Raw genomic sequence first — 16,020 nt, 5'->3', positions numbered from 1 at the left:
AGCAAATGTGCACCGCCTTATACACTCCATTGGTAACATAACCGTCTCTTTCAATTCTCATATTCATTATTGTTTAGTTGATTATATGTCTCTTGGTATGTTATGCTCATGAGGGGTTTTGTTTGTAAGAAGTTTGGATGTAAATGCCCCGAGGAGATGACAAATTTTTGATTTGATTCAAATAGCAATTATATTGTTGTAGAATACATTGGTTTGTTATTAATTCTGTTTGGATAAAGATTTCATTAAGTGCTTATGAAATAAGCTGAAAACAACTTATGGGACACATTATAAAATATTTTTATAAGCTTTGTTAAACAGTTTTATAGGTGTTTATGCAGTGTATTTCTGAACGAGAGATACCATGTGATAAGTAAAGTTCATCAATTTACAATTCCCAAATTTATTCAATTTTTTATTTTTGGGTTTCGATTCTTTTTATTTATGTGAAATGAAATAAATGATGGTGTTTTTTTTTTGGACCCGAGAAATGATGGTGATTTTTGTTTATGTATATATTGGAATTAGATGGTTCATGCGAGTGTGTCAGGAAGCAATTGACCAAGTTGTTCGGGGAAGCTCTCAAAGCTACTGTTCTCACTGAAACCTTATGTTGCAAAAAATGGTGTCAAACATGATGATTATCATTTTTATTGAATTCTGTATTTGTAGCTTTACACAAGCTGATTTGCAGCTTTATTTTTACAATTCTACAGATTTTTGCTGATGTGAGCTGTGGACTTGCGGCTATTGAATGTGCCTTCTTCATTTGAAGGTATTGTTTACTTAATCTGCATCCAAGGATATGAAAACAGTGCACAAATATTCTTTGTGTTCACATGTATAGGGGGGCAAAAGAGCAAATATTAGTAGATATGGTTATTATGCGTGTGTCAACAGTGATAAAAACGCAAATCATGTGATTGTTAGGCAGTAACTTTGAGCAAAAAATGTAGATCTGAAATATTATCATGACAGCAGTTCCTTACTTGAAATGCTATTGAGATAAGATTAGAAACGTGCGTATATCTTAGGGGAAAGGAATTAAGAAATATCTATAATGTATACCTATAATACATGAAAGCAATATCTATGAGATAAAGGATTTAGAGACAACCGCTTATAAGATTTAAAATTACTTCAAAGTTTATGTTCAAATTCATGCTGAAGCATTTTCTTATTATTTTCATTATTTTTCCGCGAAGGAACCTAATGTAGTTGTTCTTATTTACTTAGTTAATATCATAAACTTTTGATATTTTGAAGGTACTCTTAGTGATTTTATTAAAGCTTTGGACTTTATATATAATGTTTCAAGGATTTATTCTAATGTGGGAGTATGTGAGAATCTAAATTGTTCAATGAATCATGTGAAGACATTAACGTGCCAACAATCTCAAGTGTTTGATTAAGATAAACATACTTAGTGCCTAGAGCCGAAGGAGCAATAAAGAAATGAAAACATAATTCAGAAACCATAATGATAAGATCACGCTCAACATGAATGTGGTGTATATTCTCTAAGATCAAGTTTCAAGGTCCGGGCAACCGCCAAATCGAGATGGTCAATGCAAACTGACTACTAATGATGTCAAGGATATTTCTTTCAAGATAAGAAGGAAAAGTATGAGGACTTTTTGGGAGGTTATGAAAGATTACCTAAAGCACAAAGGTATTTTGTACCACGTTGTTTTTGTGTATATATTGGGAGAGGGGTTATGAATTTGTTAGTTGTAATTGATTTGTTTATCCCTTTTTGGTGCATTTGTAGAGTTGATACCGATGGTGTCATTGAAAGAGTGAAGGAACTTTTTAGAGGTCATAGAGACTTGATCTTGGGATTTTAACACCTTCTCTGGCCAAAGGGCCATGAGATTACCCTTTCGTCTCTGCTGAGGTGTGATGAGCAACCTCAACTAAAAAAAGAAGTTTGAGATTTTATGAAGCTATGAGTTAGGTGAACACGATAAAGGTTAGAATGTTTGTGAGTTTAATGGATTCTCTTCATGCGAGACATTTCTTGTTTGCAATGTAGAATTAATAGTTTTAATTTTGAGGCGGAATGGTTCCTTTTGTGCGTGCAGACTCGGTTTCAGGGCAATGTTCATGTTTACAAGTCATTTACTGGACATATTACATGAATACGTACAAGTAGGCCTATCACCCATTTGGTCTACAAAAGAGGTATGTACCGTTATAGTCGGTGAAAATTTGTAATGTTGGTTTTTTTTTTTAATTTCCTCCGAACTTGACATATTGCCGTGATACACATAAGTGTATTTGCACGGAATTATGTAATGTTGGTTTTTTTTTTTATTTGATTTCATGTTTATACAAACCAAGTTTGCAGGGAATTAAAATTGTTGTCAGTAATGTCCTCATTACATTGTCTCCGGGTAACACTAAGTATGTATGGGCATTGGTAAGTTTCTTCTACAATAAAATCCTGTTAGCTTTGGCTCTAGGAATGTCATTTGGTCATCGTACTTCCATGCTTTGCAAGCAATAACATTCTATCACCCTCCCTTTTTTCTAGACTTTTAATAATTGTACTCAGGATTTTAATGTTAATGATTATCATATTGTCTGCATAACACTCGTTAATTTTATGGACCCCATAAGAGGATTAGTGATTTTGCAAATCTTTTGTTTTCCTTTGTGTGCACTCTGCCATAAACGAAATTTATAGTTTGTGTGTTTTATGGAAGAAAATCTATAGATTTTGCTACATTTGGCCATAGAGTTAGAGTGAAAACCATGCTTGCAAGCAATAAGATTTTGCTAGGATCTCTAATGATTATAATATCCAGACATATGTCATTTTAGCATGCTATTGGATCAAGATCAAAGAAAATTATTTTGGTAATAATTCTTGATTTATGGAAAACCACGTTTACAAGCAACTATACTTGCTGTCAAAGTCCTGATTACACTCTACACATAAGTTTATATCTTTTGGTGTATCTCTTGGCAGAAAAATCTATATCAGAAAGTTCTTTGGTCTTAGTCATGCACTCCATCATATACTACTATGTCAGAAGTTTGGTGTTTCACTCCACCTGACTTTATAAATCTTCAGGCTTTTTGATTGCTACTACCCAGTTTATTTCTCTCCTTCTCACATGTTTTATTATAATAAAAGCTATTAACTTCATATGCTACTACCATTCCCATGTTTGATGCACCCTCTTTTTCATCCACCTGATTTAACACTAGTTATTAAGAAGGCTCCAAAAAGTGATTCGAACATCCGAAAATGATGATTTGTGATAGTGAGCTTTAGTTTGAACCTTTTTGGAAGATGTTGAGAGAACTCCTTTGTCTCTGCATTACTAATGGTAAGTGCAGTTTCGTGTGTGTTACCATTTTTTGATTTACAATTTATTTCAAAGATGTTTATGGTTTTATTTTTATGATTTTTTACAGTTTCTTCATCATCATCCCACACACCATATTCGGTAGAGAAGAAGCTTCATCACTGCTCCAACCATCAGCCCCTTTTCTATGAATGCCAATCTTCCCTCTTTGCAAGAGTTAGATAGGACACCTTTGTCTAATATTTCTAATGGTAATCAGAAATGCTGGTCTTCTGCCGCAATTGAATTTGAAAGGTACAGTAAAATCGGAAAAGCAATTCCCAGGCCCATATTTGCATACAATGTGAACGATGTCTGTATTTTCTGTAATTTTGTTTACATTATCGCCTTAGCTGTTCTTATAGTGGTAACCAGATCTTTTTTGTGTGCAGATTTCTCTTTGCCACGCTCAGCTTCCTTTTTGTGAAAGAAATCGAGTTGTTCATTTCCCGAGGTCATTTGGTTCCTTGGGAAATACTCTCTACAAAACAGAGTCATTACCCGTTCCCAAGGACACCCTTATTAATTGGGAAATACACTCTACAAAACAACAGAGTCATTACAGATTCCAATCACTGTGAATGACGAACGATGTGAGGCTAATTTCGAACAAATTGATGTGCCTTCATATTCAGGTTGGTTTTATCTTTAGTATCTGTTAGATGTTTCTGACAGTTAGCTACTGACAACTTTTCACAAAGCCTTCAAAAATATGGGAACTTAATTCTACTATTCATCGTCTATATAGGGGGATATGATAATGCTACATGCTCCCGGCATTTGTTCATGACCAGGTATGCGAAGATAATTTCTGTTAAAGAATCTGATATACCATCAAATTCGGGAAGTTTATATTTGTTAGTTGCTGCCAGTTGTCTCAATATAGATCATGTTTACCTTTATGAGAATTCAAGCCCAGCTGATTATGTGGCATATGTTTGGATTTTTTACTTCATAGTTCTTTTCGGTCTCCTTCGTAACAATTTCGATTGTTTTGTATTTGTCAATTATTATATCTAATGTAATTTACAAATAAGTGTTCCAAAATGTTTGTTACTGTACAACATTGTTACTACCCATGTGATCTTGGAATGAAATTTAAACTATAATTATATTTCCAACGTTGTTTTAATTTATTTTCATTTGATGTTGTAGTCCTAAATTGCTATATATTGCGCTCAATATTGACACTGGCTAGTTATACAGTGTAAAAAAGGTGTTCATCTTTCCAATGTGAACCTTCAGTTGCACTAAAACACATGTTATCCAAACATACCATTCATGGCTGGTACTTCATTTTAAAAAACTAGAATAATTCCTGGCAATTAATTAAGAAAAATCATCTCTACTTCAGTAGGCATGAATGCCATTTTATAGCTCGGTACTCCCTCCGTCTCACAATTATTTGCCTCTCTTTAACATTTTTTCTTTTTCTCGCACTACTTTAATACCAATGCAACATTTTTTATTCCACTATTATATACTTATTTATTGAATTTCTATTCAACTTAACTACTCCAATTTCTAACTACAATTAATAAGGGTGTTTTAGTAAATGCTAATAATTTTATCATTGAAATCAACACAATTAATCATTTTGCTTTAATAATCGGTATACAAACCTTAAACGACTAATATCATGTAGATTTTACGGAGGGAGTACTATATTGTAAACTTTAAACAAAAAATAATTCAGAGACACTTAGCAAGAGTTACTTCAAACATTAACTACTATATAATGCATACAAATTTGAGTAGCTAGTTATATCGAGTCTCCCATATTTGACTGATTCAGATCCTTTTGCAAACAGGCAGGAAAATTTGCTCTCCAACAACAAGTCCACATTTCACCATTCCTTTTTGCTTTTCTTCCCCCCTTTTTTTTGACTGGTTTTGACTTTAGTATATTCTTCTTGGTTCTGTGATCTGCATTGGTGTGCACTTTTCTCAGTTTAACTACACAAGAAGATGCACTTATGCATCAAGGATTTCACTCTTCACCATGTGATGTTTTCTTCACATATGACAACTTGTATTCCTTCCTTAAGCCTCTCAGTTCTCTCTTTTGCTTTCTGAGCTTTGGTTTGAACTCTCACGTTTAAGTTTCCTCTAAACACTGCATGAGGTAATCATGTTAAGACAATAATTTAGATTTGATTCAAAACAAAAAGGAGTTTAAATAATGTCTTTAAATTTTCTGAGGCTAATTATAGTTTAGACTTTTATCATTGGTTACCTGTTGTCTTCTTTCTCCTCTCTAGTTCAGCCTGAAGAATAAAAGAAGCTATGATCCTTGTCAGTATAGTTGAATCACTAAAGAAAAACTATCAAATATTCTGTAAATAGTTAATGTTGTTTGGCAATACTACAGTGCCTGTTTCAGGGTTGAGAATTCTCTTCTCTTAATTGATTCTTAGTTCTGCTTCTAATTCAACGGTGTATGCCTGCATAAGCAAGAAAGAAAATTGTGTTACAAAGGAATCACATTAACAATATTATGTCAAATATTAAACTAGATCAAACATATTATTTCTAATTTGGATACAAAAAGTTGATAAAAGTTTGACATATTACCAATTCTTCAATAGTATATAAATATAATGTTGTATTATCTTGATATATATACATAAGAATTTGTGGATACATAATTTTAGATTAAAGTATAAAATAATTGGTTAAAATTTCAGGAACCTGTTTTCTGGCTCTAGATCTTGCTGCTGACTCTCTATTCTTGATCATCCTCCTCTGCCTTCTCTCCACCACCCTTTCAACAGGACCATCAACCATCCTCTTTCTTCCTCTTAAACCATTCATATCAATCCCAAATTGACCACCCGAGTTTTCGTTTCCAATCCCATCCGAAGAAACCGGACTAACAGGTCCGCCCATCCCCATAGTTTGTGCCACTGCCACACCATAACCGCCCGCCCCTCCATTCACCACTCTCCCTCCATAACAAACCGCTGGCGGCGGCGGAGGATACCCCGTACCTATACTATCCCTAGTCTTACCATTCCCAACATACCCCGAACCCGAAGGCTCTCCAACTCCTCCACCTCCCTGTGCCACCGTTTGGTATGGCGGCGCAACCACATTCAGATTCCCGCCGCCGCCGCCAATAGCAAATGAAGCAGCCTGAGCCATTGTAGAGTTGTTATTAGGATACACTGCGGCGTAATGCTGCTGGGGCCGGTGAGATGACACTGCTGCTGCGGCAGGTGGTGGTGCTATGGCAACCGGCATACCAGACTGTTGTTCCCTAACTACCCCTGCTTTAACCAAGAAATCCTCCAATGTCATCTCGCCAAAAGTCGGTTGTCGAGGGGTAGACTCGGTATTCTGAGCAACATTGTTGATGTTGTGATGGTTCTGTTGTTCTTTGTGTATCTCAGACCAAACTTGTTCAACAGTTTTCCTGCAGAGAGGTGCAGGAATCGATAACGAATTTTGGCGAGGAAGACTTGCCTGTTTGCTAATCCCTTTCTGAGCTGCAGACAAGTTATTGTTGTTGCTGTTATTATTGTTGGATGCAGCTTGTTGTTGGTTTTCTTCTGCATTCCAAATACTACTTAGAAACTCATCCATGTTCATGGACCCGAAATTCTTGCCGCTGTCACAGAGGCTGTGTTGGAACTCGTCGAGGGTGAGTGAATATATGGATGACGATTGTCTTCCAAGCGATGAAGAAATGACATTGTTGACGTCATTCCTGATCGCTTCTTCTCCTTCCCTCTGCAATGATTCTACCTCCCCTTGTTGCCAATTCATCTCACCTTCTCTTACCACCATATTCTTCTGCTTGTCTTGTGTTCAGCACTGCACCAGACATTATATTTGTCAACATTCTTAACAAAAAGCACATCAACAACATAATTATTAGATTAATAATAATACAATGTAATATGAAAAAACCTTTTAAAACACATCAATAATTTAAATCATTAAACAAAAATACTATCTTTATATCATGCGCCCACCATCAATAATTCAGTGAAACTACTATCTTTATATCATTAAACAAAAATAATTTATCTATCGCTCCTTTTTATAAGTACCCAAGTAGTACACATTTTATTACTTTTTTATGCAAGTGGGACCAAGTAGTACACATTTTATTACTTTTTTAAACGTGCACCCGTTAGTTACCTAAGAGAGAGGTCCTTATATACTGTCTGCTCCTTAACGGACACTCATTTTTCTTCCTCCAATGGAGGATTTTAATGGAGAGTGATTTTTGTTAAGTAAGTTTAACTTCGTTCGAGATGCTTCTAACAAATGTTAGATTCCTTTCTCTTTCAAAAACAAAAAAAGTTAGATGCCTTTGTCAACGCATGAAAAAATGGACTGCTTCATGACATGACAATAATACTACAATACACCCAATTTGCTTATGTCATGTATTTAATAAGGACTTATAATATGCTGAGAAATTGTTGAGGGTGTATTGAGTAACGTTGAAATTGTAAAGTTTAATTTCTTTTTTGTGGATGATTTATTTATTTTTTATAACTAATAAAAGACATCAAAATTAGAGCAAGTCTTAAGGTTGTAGAAAATACTTATAAATTATCCACCAACAAAATTCTTACACTGGCAATAAAAATTGAACTCACGCCCTTACACCGTCCGAGCCAACTATTTACCAACTAGACCAACTTTTATTGGCTATGAGGAAGCAATACGAATTTAAAATAATTTTATTAAGTGTATATATAAATAGTTTTTTTATGAGAGTTTTAAATATGAACAATTATTCATTTTCCTTATTTTAAAAAAATAATCAGTGTCAATAAGTTAGATTATTTTTTTCTTCCCTCCAACTCCTCTATTATTTGGGTGCATTTCAAGACAAGATGCCTCTAATTCTAATTTAGATTATTTAATATTATCCAAACATGATCAATTGTTGGTCTTGATTCTCGAGTTCACTGAATTTCACATAGAAAAATCCAATATTTGATCAGAGCCCAGCTCAAAAGTAAGCAGGAAACTGCACCACCATCGCTCTATGTATGGATGATGAATAATATTGAATATCGAAGCAACTACCACTTTTATTATTCGCTACAAAAGAGTGCTTCAGTGCAAAGAAAACTTCACACTTTAGATCTATTTATGGCAAAATATTATTTAATAAATAATTAAGGAAGACCAGTATTTTTTTTTATTTTTAAAAAACGTAATTTACGTAGGATAATGTTAAATTTTATCAAATTAAATAAAAATTTCCGCTAAAAATGTTTTTTTTTATATAATTATAGGTTGACAATTCTTAGGCACATATAAGTTGATTCACTCTTCCAACTAATTTTTCTATACTCTTCATCAAGTAGAAGAACTATCAAATTCAAAAGCACTTGATCCTATATATAGCTACCTTATAAATTGAATTTTATTCTAGAGAATAAAAAGATTCTTTATTCACATGCATTAAAAAAACAAGGGTTGTTTTTGGATGATCGGTTGAAAAACTATAATAAATTAAGTTGTGAGGAATATTTGGTGGGTAGAAAAGGATTGGTGTTTGTACACAAAAGGAAAAGAATGTTGCCTCATTTGGAAATGATTTGGTGGCCAAATAAAGGAAGAGATAGAATAAATTAATCTAGGGACTAGGGTTAAATATGTTTTTAGTCCCTATAAAATTATAAGTTTTTAAGGTTGTCCCCATGAAATTCTAATGGTAATTTTTTTTATTAATTCTAATGATAATTTTAGTCCTTCATAATATCGTAATTTGTAAGAATCGTTTCTATTTTGAATTTTTTTTACAAAAAATGAGCACTTTTATTCCTCTAAAATAGTCCCTATAAAATACAAACAATGGCTTAAAGTGAATTAAATTTTGGTAAGGACTAAGCTTGTAATTTTGGAAGGACTTAAAACATATTTAACCCATTAATCTATAATAACAAAATAACATATTTAATTATCTACCAAATAAAAAATGTATATTTAACCAAACAAAAGAAGCATTATTCTCTCTAAACTACAAAACTCAAAACTCTAATGCTAGCACTAATTGACGTTCAAAATTATAGGTAATCCCATGAAATCAAACCAAAAATGTTCAAGAATATGAATGATTAATGAATTCGCTGATCAGGACTATCTCCTTTGAAATCAAAGTGTTAAGACAAAAGGAAAATACAAATTGGGCACAGAGCCTTAAAATACAAATTGGGCACAGAGCCTTCATGCATATAAGAAATAGTATAGATACCTGGAAATGCAAGTTGAAATGTTAAGCTCCTTTGTCTCAATGTGAAAAAGTTTTAGAGCTTACTTAAGATAGTGAGGCTGAATAGTGAGCAAAGAGTGTGCTAAAATTACATAAAAAGATTTTTCAGAAACAAAAGACCTACATATATAAGGATCGATGTGCTAAAAATTTAGTAACTATCTTCGTCCATTTCGTCTAAGGGTACCCCACAAAATAAGGCATTGAAATGAATAAAAAGAATGGATGAAAGGCCGGAATAGACAGAAGAAAATTCAGAGGGCAAGTTCCCGAGTTAAATCGCATAATTTGCCACGTATAGGGCAAGTGTCGTCTCTACAAACCCCTTTGGTTGCAGACATATTTTTAGCACAACACGTATCATCTCTATGTTTTTATTTTCTAAATAAAAAACAGTACTATTATGTATTATTTGGACCCTATCGTATTATATTTTTGGTTTTCGATGTAATCCTTTTTGAAACACTTTAAACTCTATATTTTATTAAATGTCAATATTCTTGTTAAGAAAGACACAACAAAACTATATCGGAGAGGAAAAATGCTTCGCTTCATTTTATCAATAACAATAAAATATTGAATACATCTAATTTAATCTTCTAAAATATAAAGAATAACAATCATCTTGGTCTCGAACATGTAACAAATTGTCACAATAGTCTTTTAATGTATCAAAATTTTAAAATAATATCTAATTGTGTACTTCGTTAGTCAAAATAATTCTTGACATTAAAATATCTTGTTAATAGTACCATATTAATACTTCAATATACTTATATTGTCATATCAATCCTTATAGGTACTTATTTTTTCTTATTTCGGCCTATGTATGAAAAGAATTATTACGAGTATTGCGAGATTATTTTAGTGTCAAAAACTATTTTAACTAATAAAGTACACAATCAAAGACTATTTAAAATTTTGATACATTAAAAGATTATTGTGACTACGCTTTAAACATTTAAGGACCAAAATAACTATTATATCCAAAATATAATGATAACACTATTATATCCAAAATATAATGATAACACTAAGGATAAGTGTATGTTGTATATGTCGCTTCCGTTAAGGTTTTTTTTTTTTTGGTCGGAGTTTGAACCCCGGACTCCGCATATTTTATGTATTGTATATAGCAACCGAGCTAAGCTTACACGAGAACCGCTCGCTCCCGTTAAGGTTTGAGCGACCGTATTTATTTTCCGTGTAAATTAAGAAGTCAATATAAGAGATTTTTTTTTTTAGAGAATATAAGAGATTTTAAAATTATACAAATCATGTTTGTTGTCATTAAGTTTGACCTTATTTTAAATTGATATTTCAAAAAGAAATTCTTCTTAAACTGATCATTTCTATTACATTTTGTCTATGTTGTTAGCTTTTAAGTTATGTTCATCTTTTATCTTTTTTCTAATTTATGTTATATTTTGTGATTGTTTGATCGACAATTTTTATTTCATAATTAGTGATAAACGACAATCGAATGTTCATTGATCACGTCTCATATTAGAGATGAATCACTCACTGTTTTGGATTTATGAGGATTTCAGATTTAGAAGTTTAGATTTAAAGAATAAGAAATGAACGGGGGAAGGTAAGGGATACTTTTGTTCAAAAAAAAAAGGAAAGAGATACATATCAATATAACAAGGTTGCATGTATATTTTTAACAAAATTTATCGAAAAGTAATAAATTGTAGCATAAATAACCAATTTTGAAAAATTAAACTTAAAGGATGAATATAAAAAAAAATGGTCAAACGTTACAAGACCACAAATACAATATTGTTTTAAAATAAAACATTAAACAAAACTCTACAATTTTGTGAAATAGCGCTAAACTATTCATAAAGAGTAATTTATTAATTACGCCTAGCTTGGCTAAGATTTTGTATAAGGAAAATTCTATGGTGAAGCTACGAGAACGACTTTTTGGTGAAGCTTAACAAGTATAACATTAAAAATGTAATGAGTAACACTCCACCTGCTTTGTACAATGACATCAAAAGTTCACCTCATAGTATCATCAATTCATTAGATTAACAAGACTACATTTAATCTAATTTTATCCTACCTTGTTATAAGCGTAACACCCCACAACGTGTAACACTTAAGACTATCACATAATATCATCAACTTTGTTTGCATGTTAAAGATTCCAACGATAAAATAAGCACACTGTAAGTCCAAGATGTTGCAAGCATTACTAGATGAATTACTATTGATCATTAATCACTAATCAACAATTTAAAAATGAATCAAACATTAAGATCAAAATTAACTTTTTCAAAAAGTCATTTCCTCGATCAACCGTAGAAGCTCCCTTGATCAAAAGCCATTACTAAGTATCACCATGGAACCGGTTTTTGTACACGTTTCAGTACAACTGCATGCTGCATATTTGATAGAGAACCAAGTCAATAAACAAACTGAGGATCAACAAGGTAATACATTATCTGATACGTGTATCATTGACGCTTGGAGTACTCAGTAATAGAGAATGACGGAAAGACATTCTTATGTGAAGATCTTTTTAATTTCTTTTTTGCTTTTCTTGTCTTTTTTATTATACCGAGTTAGGTTTATTTTCTCCCAATTTTTTGTTTTATGTTTTCATAAATGAATTTAAATTCATAACATTTACCTCCATCATTCACAAATAGGCTTGTGATCTTTGTAGAAAACATAGGACATGCGAGCACAAAAAGCATAAACTGAAACCAAAATATGACTGTGTAGACACCCCTCAAAAAAAATTAGTGTGTAAACAAACAAATCAGATTTTGTTAAGGTGTACAAAAGCTTTAAACTTAAGGCAAATTCCCCATCGAAGAAAAATGATCTGATCTAAATTCATCTCAAAGTTAATATCTCTTGTGATACAGCAATCATTTTTTGCTACCATCGTAAGTGATTTAACAATCACGCATGAATACATTTAGATGATCAAAGAACAAGAAAAAATCGGATACATGTTCCAACCATGATCGACTTTACGTATTCTAAGTCGAAAACGAACATTGAAATAATCACACGTGAATTCGATACTAGGAAGCAAGCAACCACATATATCGTCTCTAGATAAGCACTTGCTCTGTGAGGCAAACTGGTCTGTCTATTTGTTAAATAATCTTGAGCTCACTAATACAATACTCAAAAAAGGAATGTATTAAATAAGAATATAGCAAGGCTCTCTAATATGCATTACAAGCTTTACGTGTTGGATATCCAAATTCTATTTTGAGGGATCTGTTAGTTACTAGTATATTAATTCTGTTATGACGTTGTGTCTGTCTTAATTTTGTTCATTATTCAATCACAACATGCTTCTTTTTTTCGACAATATATAAGTTACAACATGCTTAGTTTGTGATACTTTCATATCTTTAGTTTTAAGGTAACAGTCTTGATTTTTCAAATCATTCATATACATAATTCATATAAGATGTACCAAGACAAAAGTTCAAAAGAATACATTCACCTACGTAGAACTTAAACGCCAATCAGTTGGAATTTCTGCATAGGCCCATTAATTAGTGTTCAAGCATATGGTTGATCGGTGTATTAATCAAAAGTTCAAACCAATATAATATACAGTTATATAACTTTTATATATTTAATAATGGAGAGATAATATGTTGACAAAATTAAACGTCGAAGTAATTCTACTCTAATCCTCATTAGTTATATAAAATCTGTGTGATCTAGCCATTAGGCTATTGGACCAAAAAAAAAAAAAATCTGTTTCTTAACTTGATTGGCATGATGTTGGAACCAAATCAAATCGCCTCCTCCATGTAAACGTGCTGCTGAATGACTTTTATTGGTATGAAACTAGTAGTGTATTGCATTCGATTAAGCATATGTTTGGATATATGGCCATTGGCCAAACTTTAAATTTCACGTTTCAAGACAAATTTTGTGCTGAAAAAACCAAAGCTACAAAATGTAACTTCTATTAAACGCATATCCTCGTGGTTCCTTTTGGAACTAGTCAATCCGAAGTGACCGTCGAGTCCATTGAAATCATGACCATTGAAAAAAATGAAAGTATAGAAAATTAAATAGAGAAATTAGGAGAGATAAAATGTTTAACGGTATTAATGTTGAGACAGCAAAAAACTATAGAGATTTTCACGGTAGGATATTCATTCGCGTTCCTTCAACCGCACAAGCAAACATGTAATAAGTAGGGACAACCTTGTGAGGAAGAATCACAATTCAATATTTTTATTTACAATTTATGTATAGGCATTTGCTTTGTGCTTCAGACTTAATAATTAGAAGAATAATTTTCTTATCTTACTCCAAATAGCATGTGAATATAATAAAAAATATGTATTGGAAAATAGTTTTATAGTTCAGTTTCATTTTGGGCCTAGTCCTTTTCTTTCTTGAGAGTTGCTTTTCTCGACAAAGAATACTTCCAATTGACACACGGAAATGACCATTTTACCCCCAGCGGTAGTTAACAACCGTTGGTATAAGCGCCGTAGTTAACTACCGCCGGAATTGATTTTGTTTACTGTCCTATTTCATTTTCTTCCACAAACCCATTCCTGTTTGCTTTTGTAAACCATTGCCTTGTCATTGTCATTGAAATTTCAATGACAAATTTCACAATTAAAACAAAGAACCTCTTTTCTCCAAAGGACAAAGGACATGTGATTCTCTCTACAAGTGACAAATAATTAAACATGAATAAATTAAAAACTAACATCATAGAAAAAAATCCATCTAGAATTGAGGAAAAGATACAAGCTTTGTTAATGGGGTTTGAAGTTTGTATCCGATCTCTACATTTTCGTCCAAGATAAAAAACATCCATGGCCAAAATTCCATCGAGCTTGTGGTTATTTTTATTATTTGATTTCTATGGATCTATGAATATTTTTGCTTAGTAAGTAAAGGAGGTTGTGGATCAACATCAACATGTTTAAACTCGGAAACTTCTTGGTTTGTTAGGGAGAGAGACAATTCTTGGCTTGTTTTGTCTTTGAAAGATTCATGAAGCTTTTGAGGAAGAGCCATTTTTTTTTCCTCCAGAATATACAAGAAATGAAAAAACACAGACACGGGGAGAGGAAGGAGAGTTGTATGAGGTGAGTGGAAAAGTTGCGTAAACAAAGTGGGACATAAAATCAATTCCGCCGGTAGTTAACTACCGCCGAGTGTCCAATGGGTGCAACTACCGCGCTTTAATCACGGCCGTTAACTACCGTGGGGGTAATTTGGTCATTTTCATGTGTCAATAGGAAATATTCTATGTCAAAAAAGCAACTCTCTTCTTTCTTTCTTTTTTCTTTTTTGACTCGGCCTAGTGCCTTTTTTTTTTTTTAACAACCTAGTCCCTTCTTTTATTATTTTTGATAAAAGAGACCAAAGAATATTCGCTTGTTATTTTTTTTTCTTGTATAGCATTCCATATTTTTTTGTTGAGGCAAGCATTCGCTTGTTAATTGGCATCAATGAATATTTTTTTGGGAAACAAAGGGGCTTAAGCCCAAAAAAGATAAAACGAAACAGATGACTCTAGGGGTCGATATCCCCATAACATCAATTAACACCTCGCATAAGTAAGTCTAGTTGGACACTCGCTCATACACACGCAACCTGGTTAAGCATGCTCACAACCCATGTTTGCAAGAGCATCTGCACACGAATTCGCTTCACGATAGGAATGACAAATCTTCACTTCCCACTCTAGGAGCAAGCAGCCGGCGAATGAATTTTGCTTAAGTGAAAACAGAAAAAAGGAACTAAAAAGCAAAACATGGGCAGGTTCTAGCATTTTCATCAAAAAGATATTGAAACTTTAGCCAAAAATAAAGAGAAATGTAAGTACATTATCTAAATTTGGACAAATAGATGTCAACTTATACCAAAATCAGTTGATGATTAAGGGTTCGATTAATTCCATCAAATTTTAGAATCATGTCCCCACATATTGCACATAAAATAACTTCTAATTCAACTAAAAAATAACACATTTCATGTGTTTCTAAATGTTTGTAAAAAAATGTGTTTCCAAATGTTAAAATTATAAATTAAAAAAAAAAAAGAAAATGCTAACAAGTGTCCCCGTAAAAATAATTAATGGGGTATTGATTTAACTAATAGATTATTATCTTGAATAACATATCAGTAAAAAATAAAAAAATATAAATGAAATTTTTCATTTTGAATAATAGTTAAAATTAGGCATTGATACATTTTTGTCCATAAAACAATATATCTTTTTTTGTTTTACTTCTTAGAAAAAAATACTGTGTGCCCTGATTTTCTTACACTCGTTATTTTGATTTAATCAATATAATCATGCTTTTGTCATGATAATACGTCAAATATCTTATTTTTAGATCGTAGTTATAAATTTACCTATTAAAGATGAATAAATAGGGTCCGGGGTTTAAACCCCAACCC

At 32.4% G+C, this 16,020-nt stretch overlaps 1 protein-coding gene and 1 long non-coding RNA gene across 2 annotated transcripts; one reads left to right on the top strand and one right to left on the bottom strand.

Annotated features, from left to right (window-relative positions):
* The first annotated feature begins 2,084 nt into the window (after positions 1 to 2,084).
* LOC146910733 (uncharacterized) lies at positions 2,085 to 4,466 on the top strand. Its single transcript, XR_015017737.1, has 2 exons — positions 2,085 to 3,991; positions 4,105 to 4,466. It is a non-coding gene; the product is annotated as an uncharacterized LOC146910733 (long non-coding RNA).
* Positions 4,467 to 5,425: 959 nt separating this feature from the next.
* On the bottom strand, positions 5,426 to 9,843 carry ABI5 (Basic-leucine zipper (bZIP) transcription factor family protein). Its single transcript, XM_085726416.1, has 3 exons — positions 9,580 to 9,843; positions 6,048 to 7,172; positions 5,426 to 5,800 (listed from the first exon to the last, which is right to left on the bottom strand). Exons 2-3 carry the CDS (start codon positions 7,143 to 7,145, stop codon positions 5,759 to 5,761), a joined length of 1,140 nt encoding a protein of 379 aa, XP_085582542.1. The 5' UTR covers positions 7,146 to 7,172; positions 9,580 to 9,843; the 3' UTR covers positions 5,426 to 5,758.
* Between the last annotated feature and the right edge of the window lie 6,177 nt (positions 9,844 to 16,020).

Source organism: Medicago sativa, chromosome 7 (genome assembly GCF_051527215.1).
Source record: "Medicago sativa cultivar Bolivia chromosome 7, Bolivia_mono, whole genome shotgun sequence".
NCBI lineage: Eukaryota > Viridiplantae > Streptophyta > Magnoliopsida > Fabales > Fabaceae > Medicago > Medicago sativa.
The sequence above is the reverse complement of the archived record's forward strand: the minus strand, read 5'-3'. Positions and strand labels throughout refer to the sequence as shown.

Bases quoted from the DNA above. Each gene is read 5' to 3' on its own strand.
- ABI5 (XM_085726416.1), bottom strand. From the start codon at position 7,145: ATGGTGGTAAGAGAAGGTGAGATGAATTGGCAACAAGGGGAGGTAGAA. The intron at 5,801-6,047 runs GTTCCTGAAATT...TTGCTTATGCAG, and splicing joins GATCTAGAGCCAGAAAACAG to GCATACACCGTTGAATTAGA.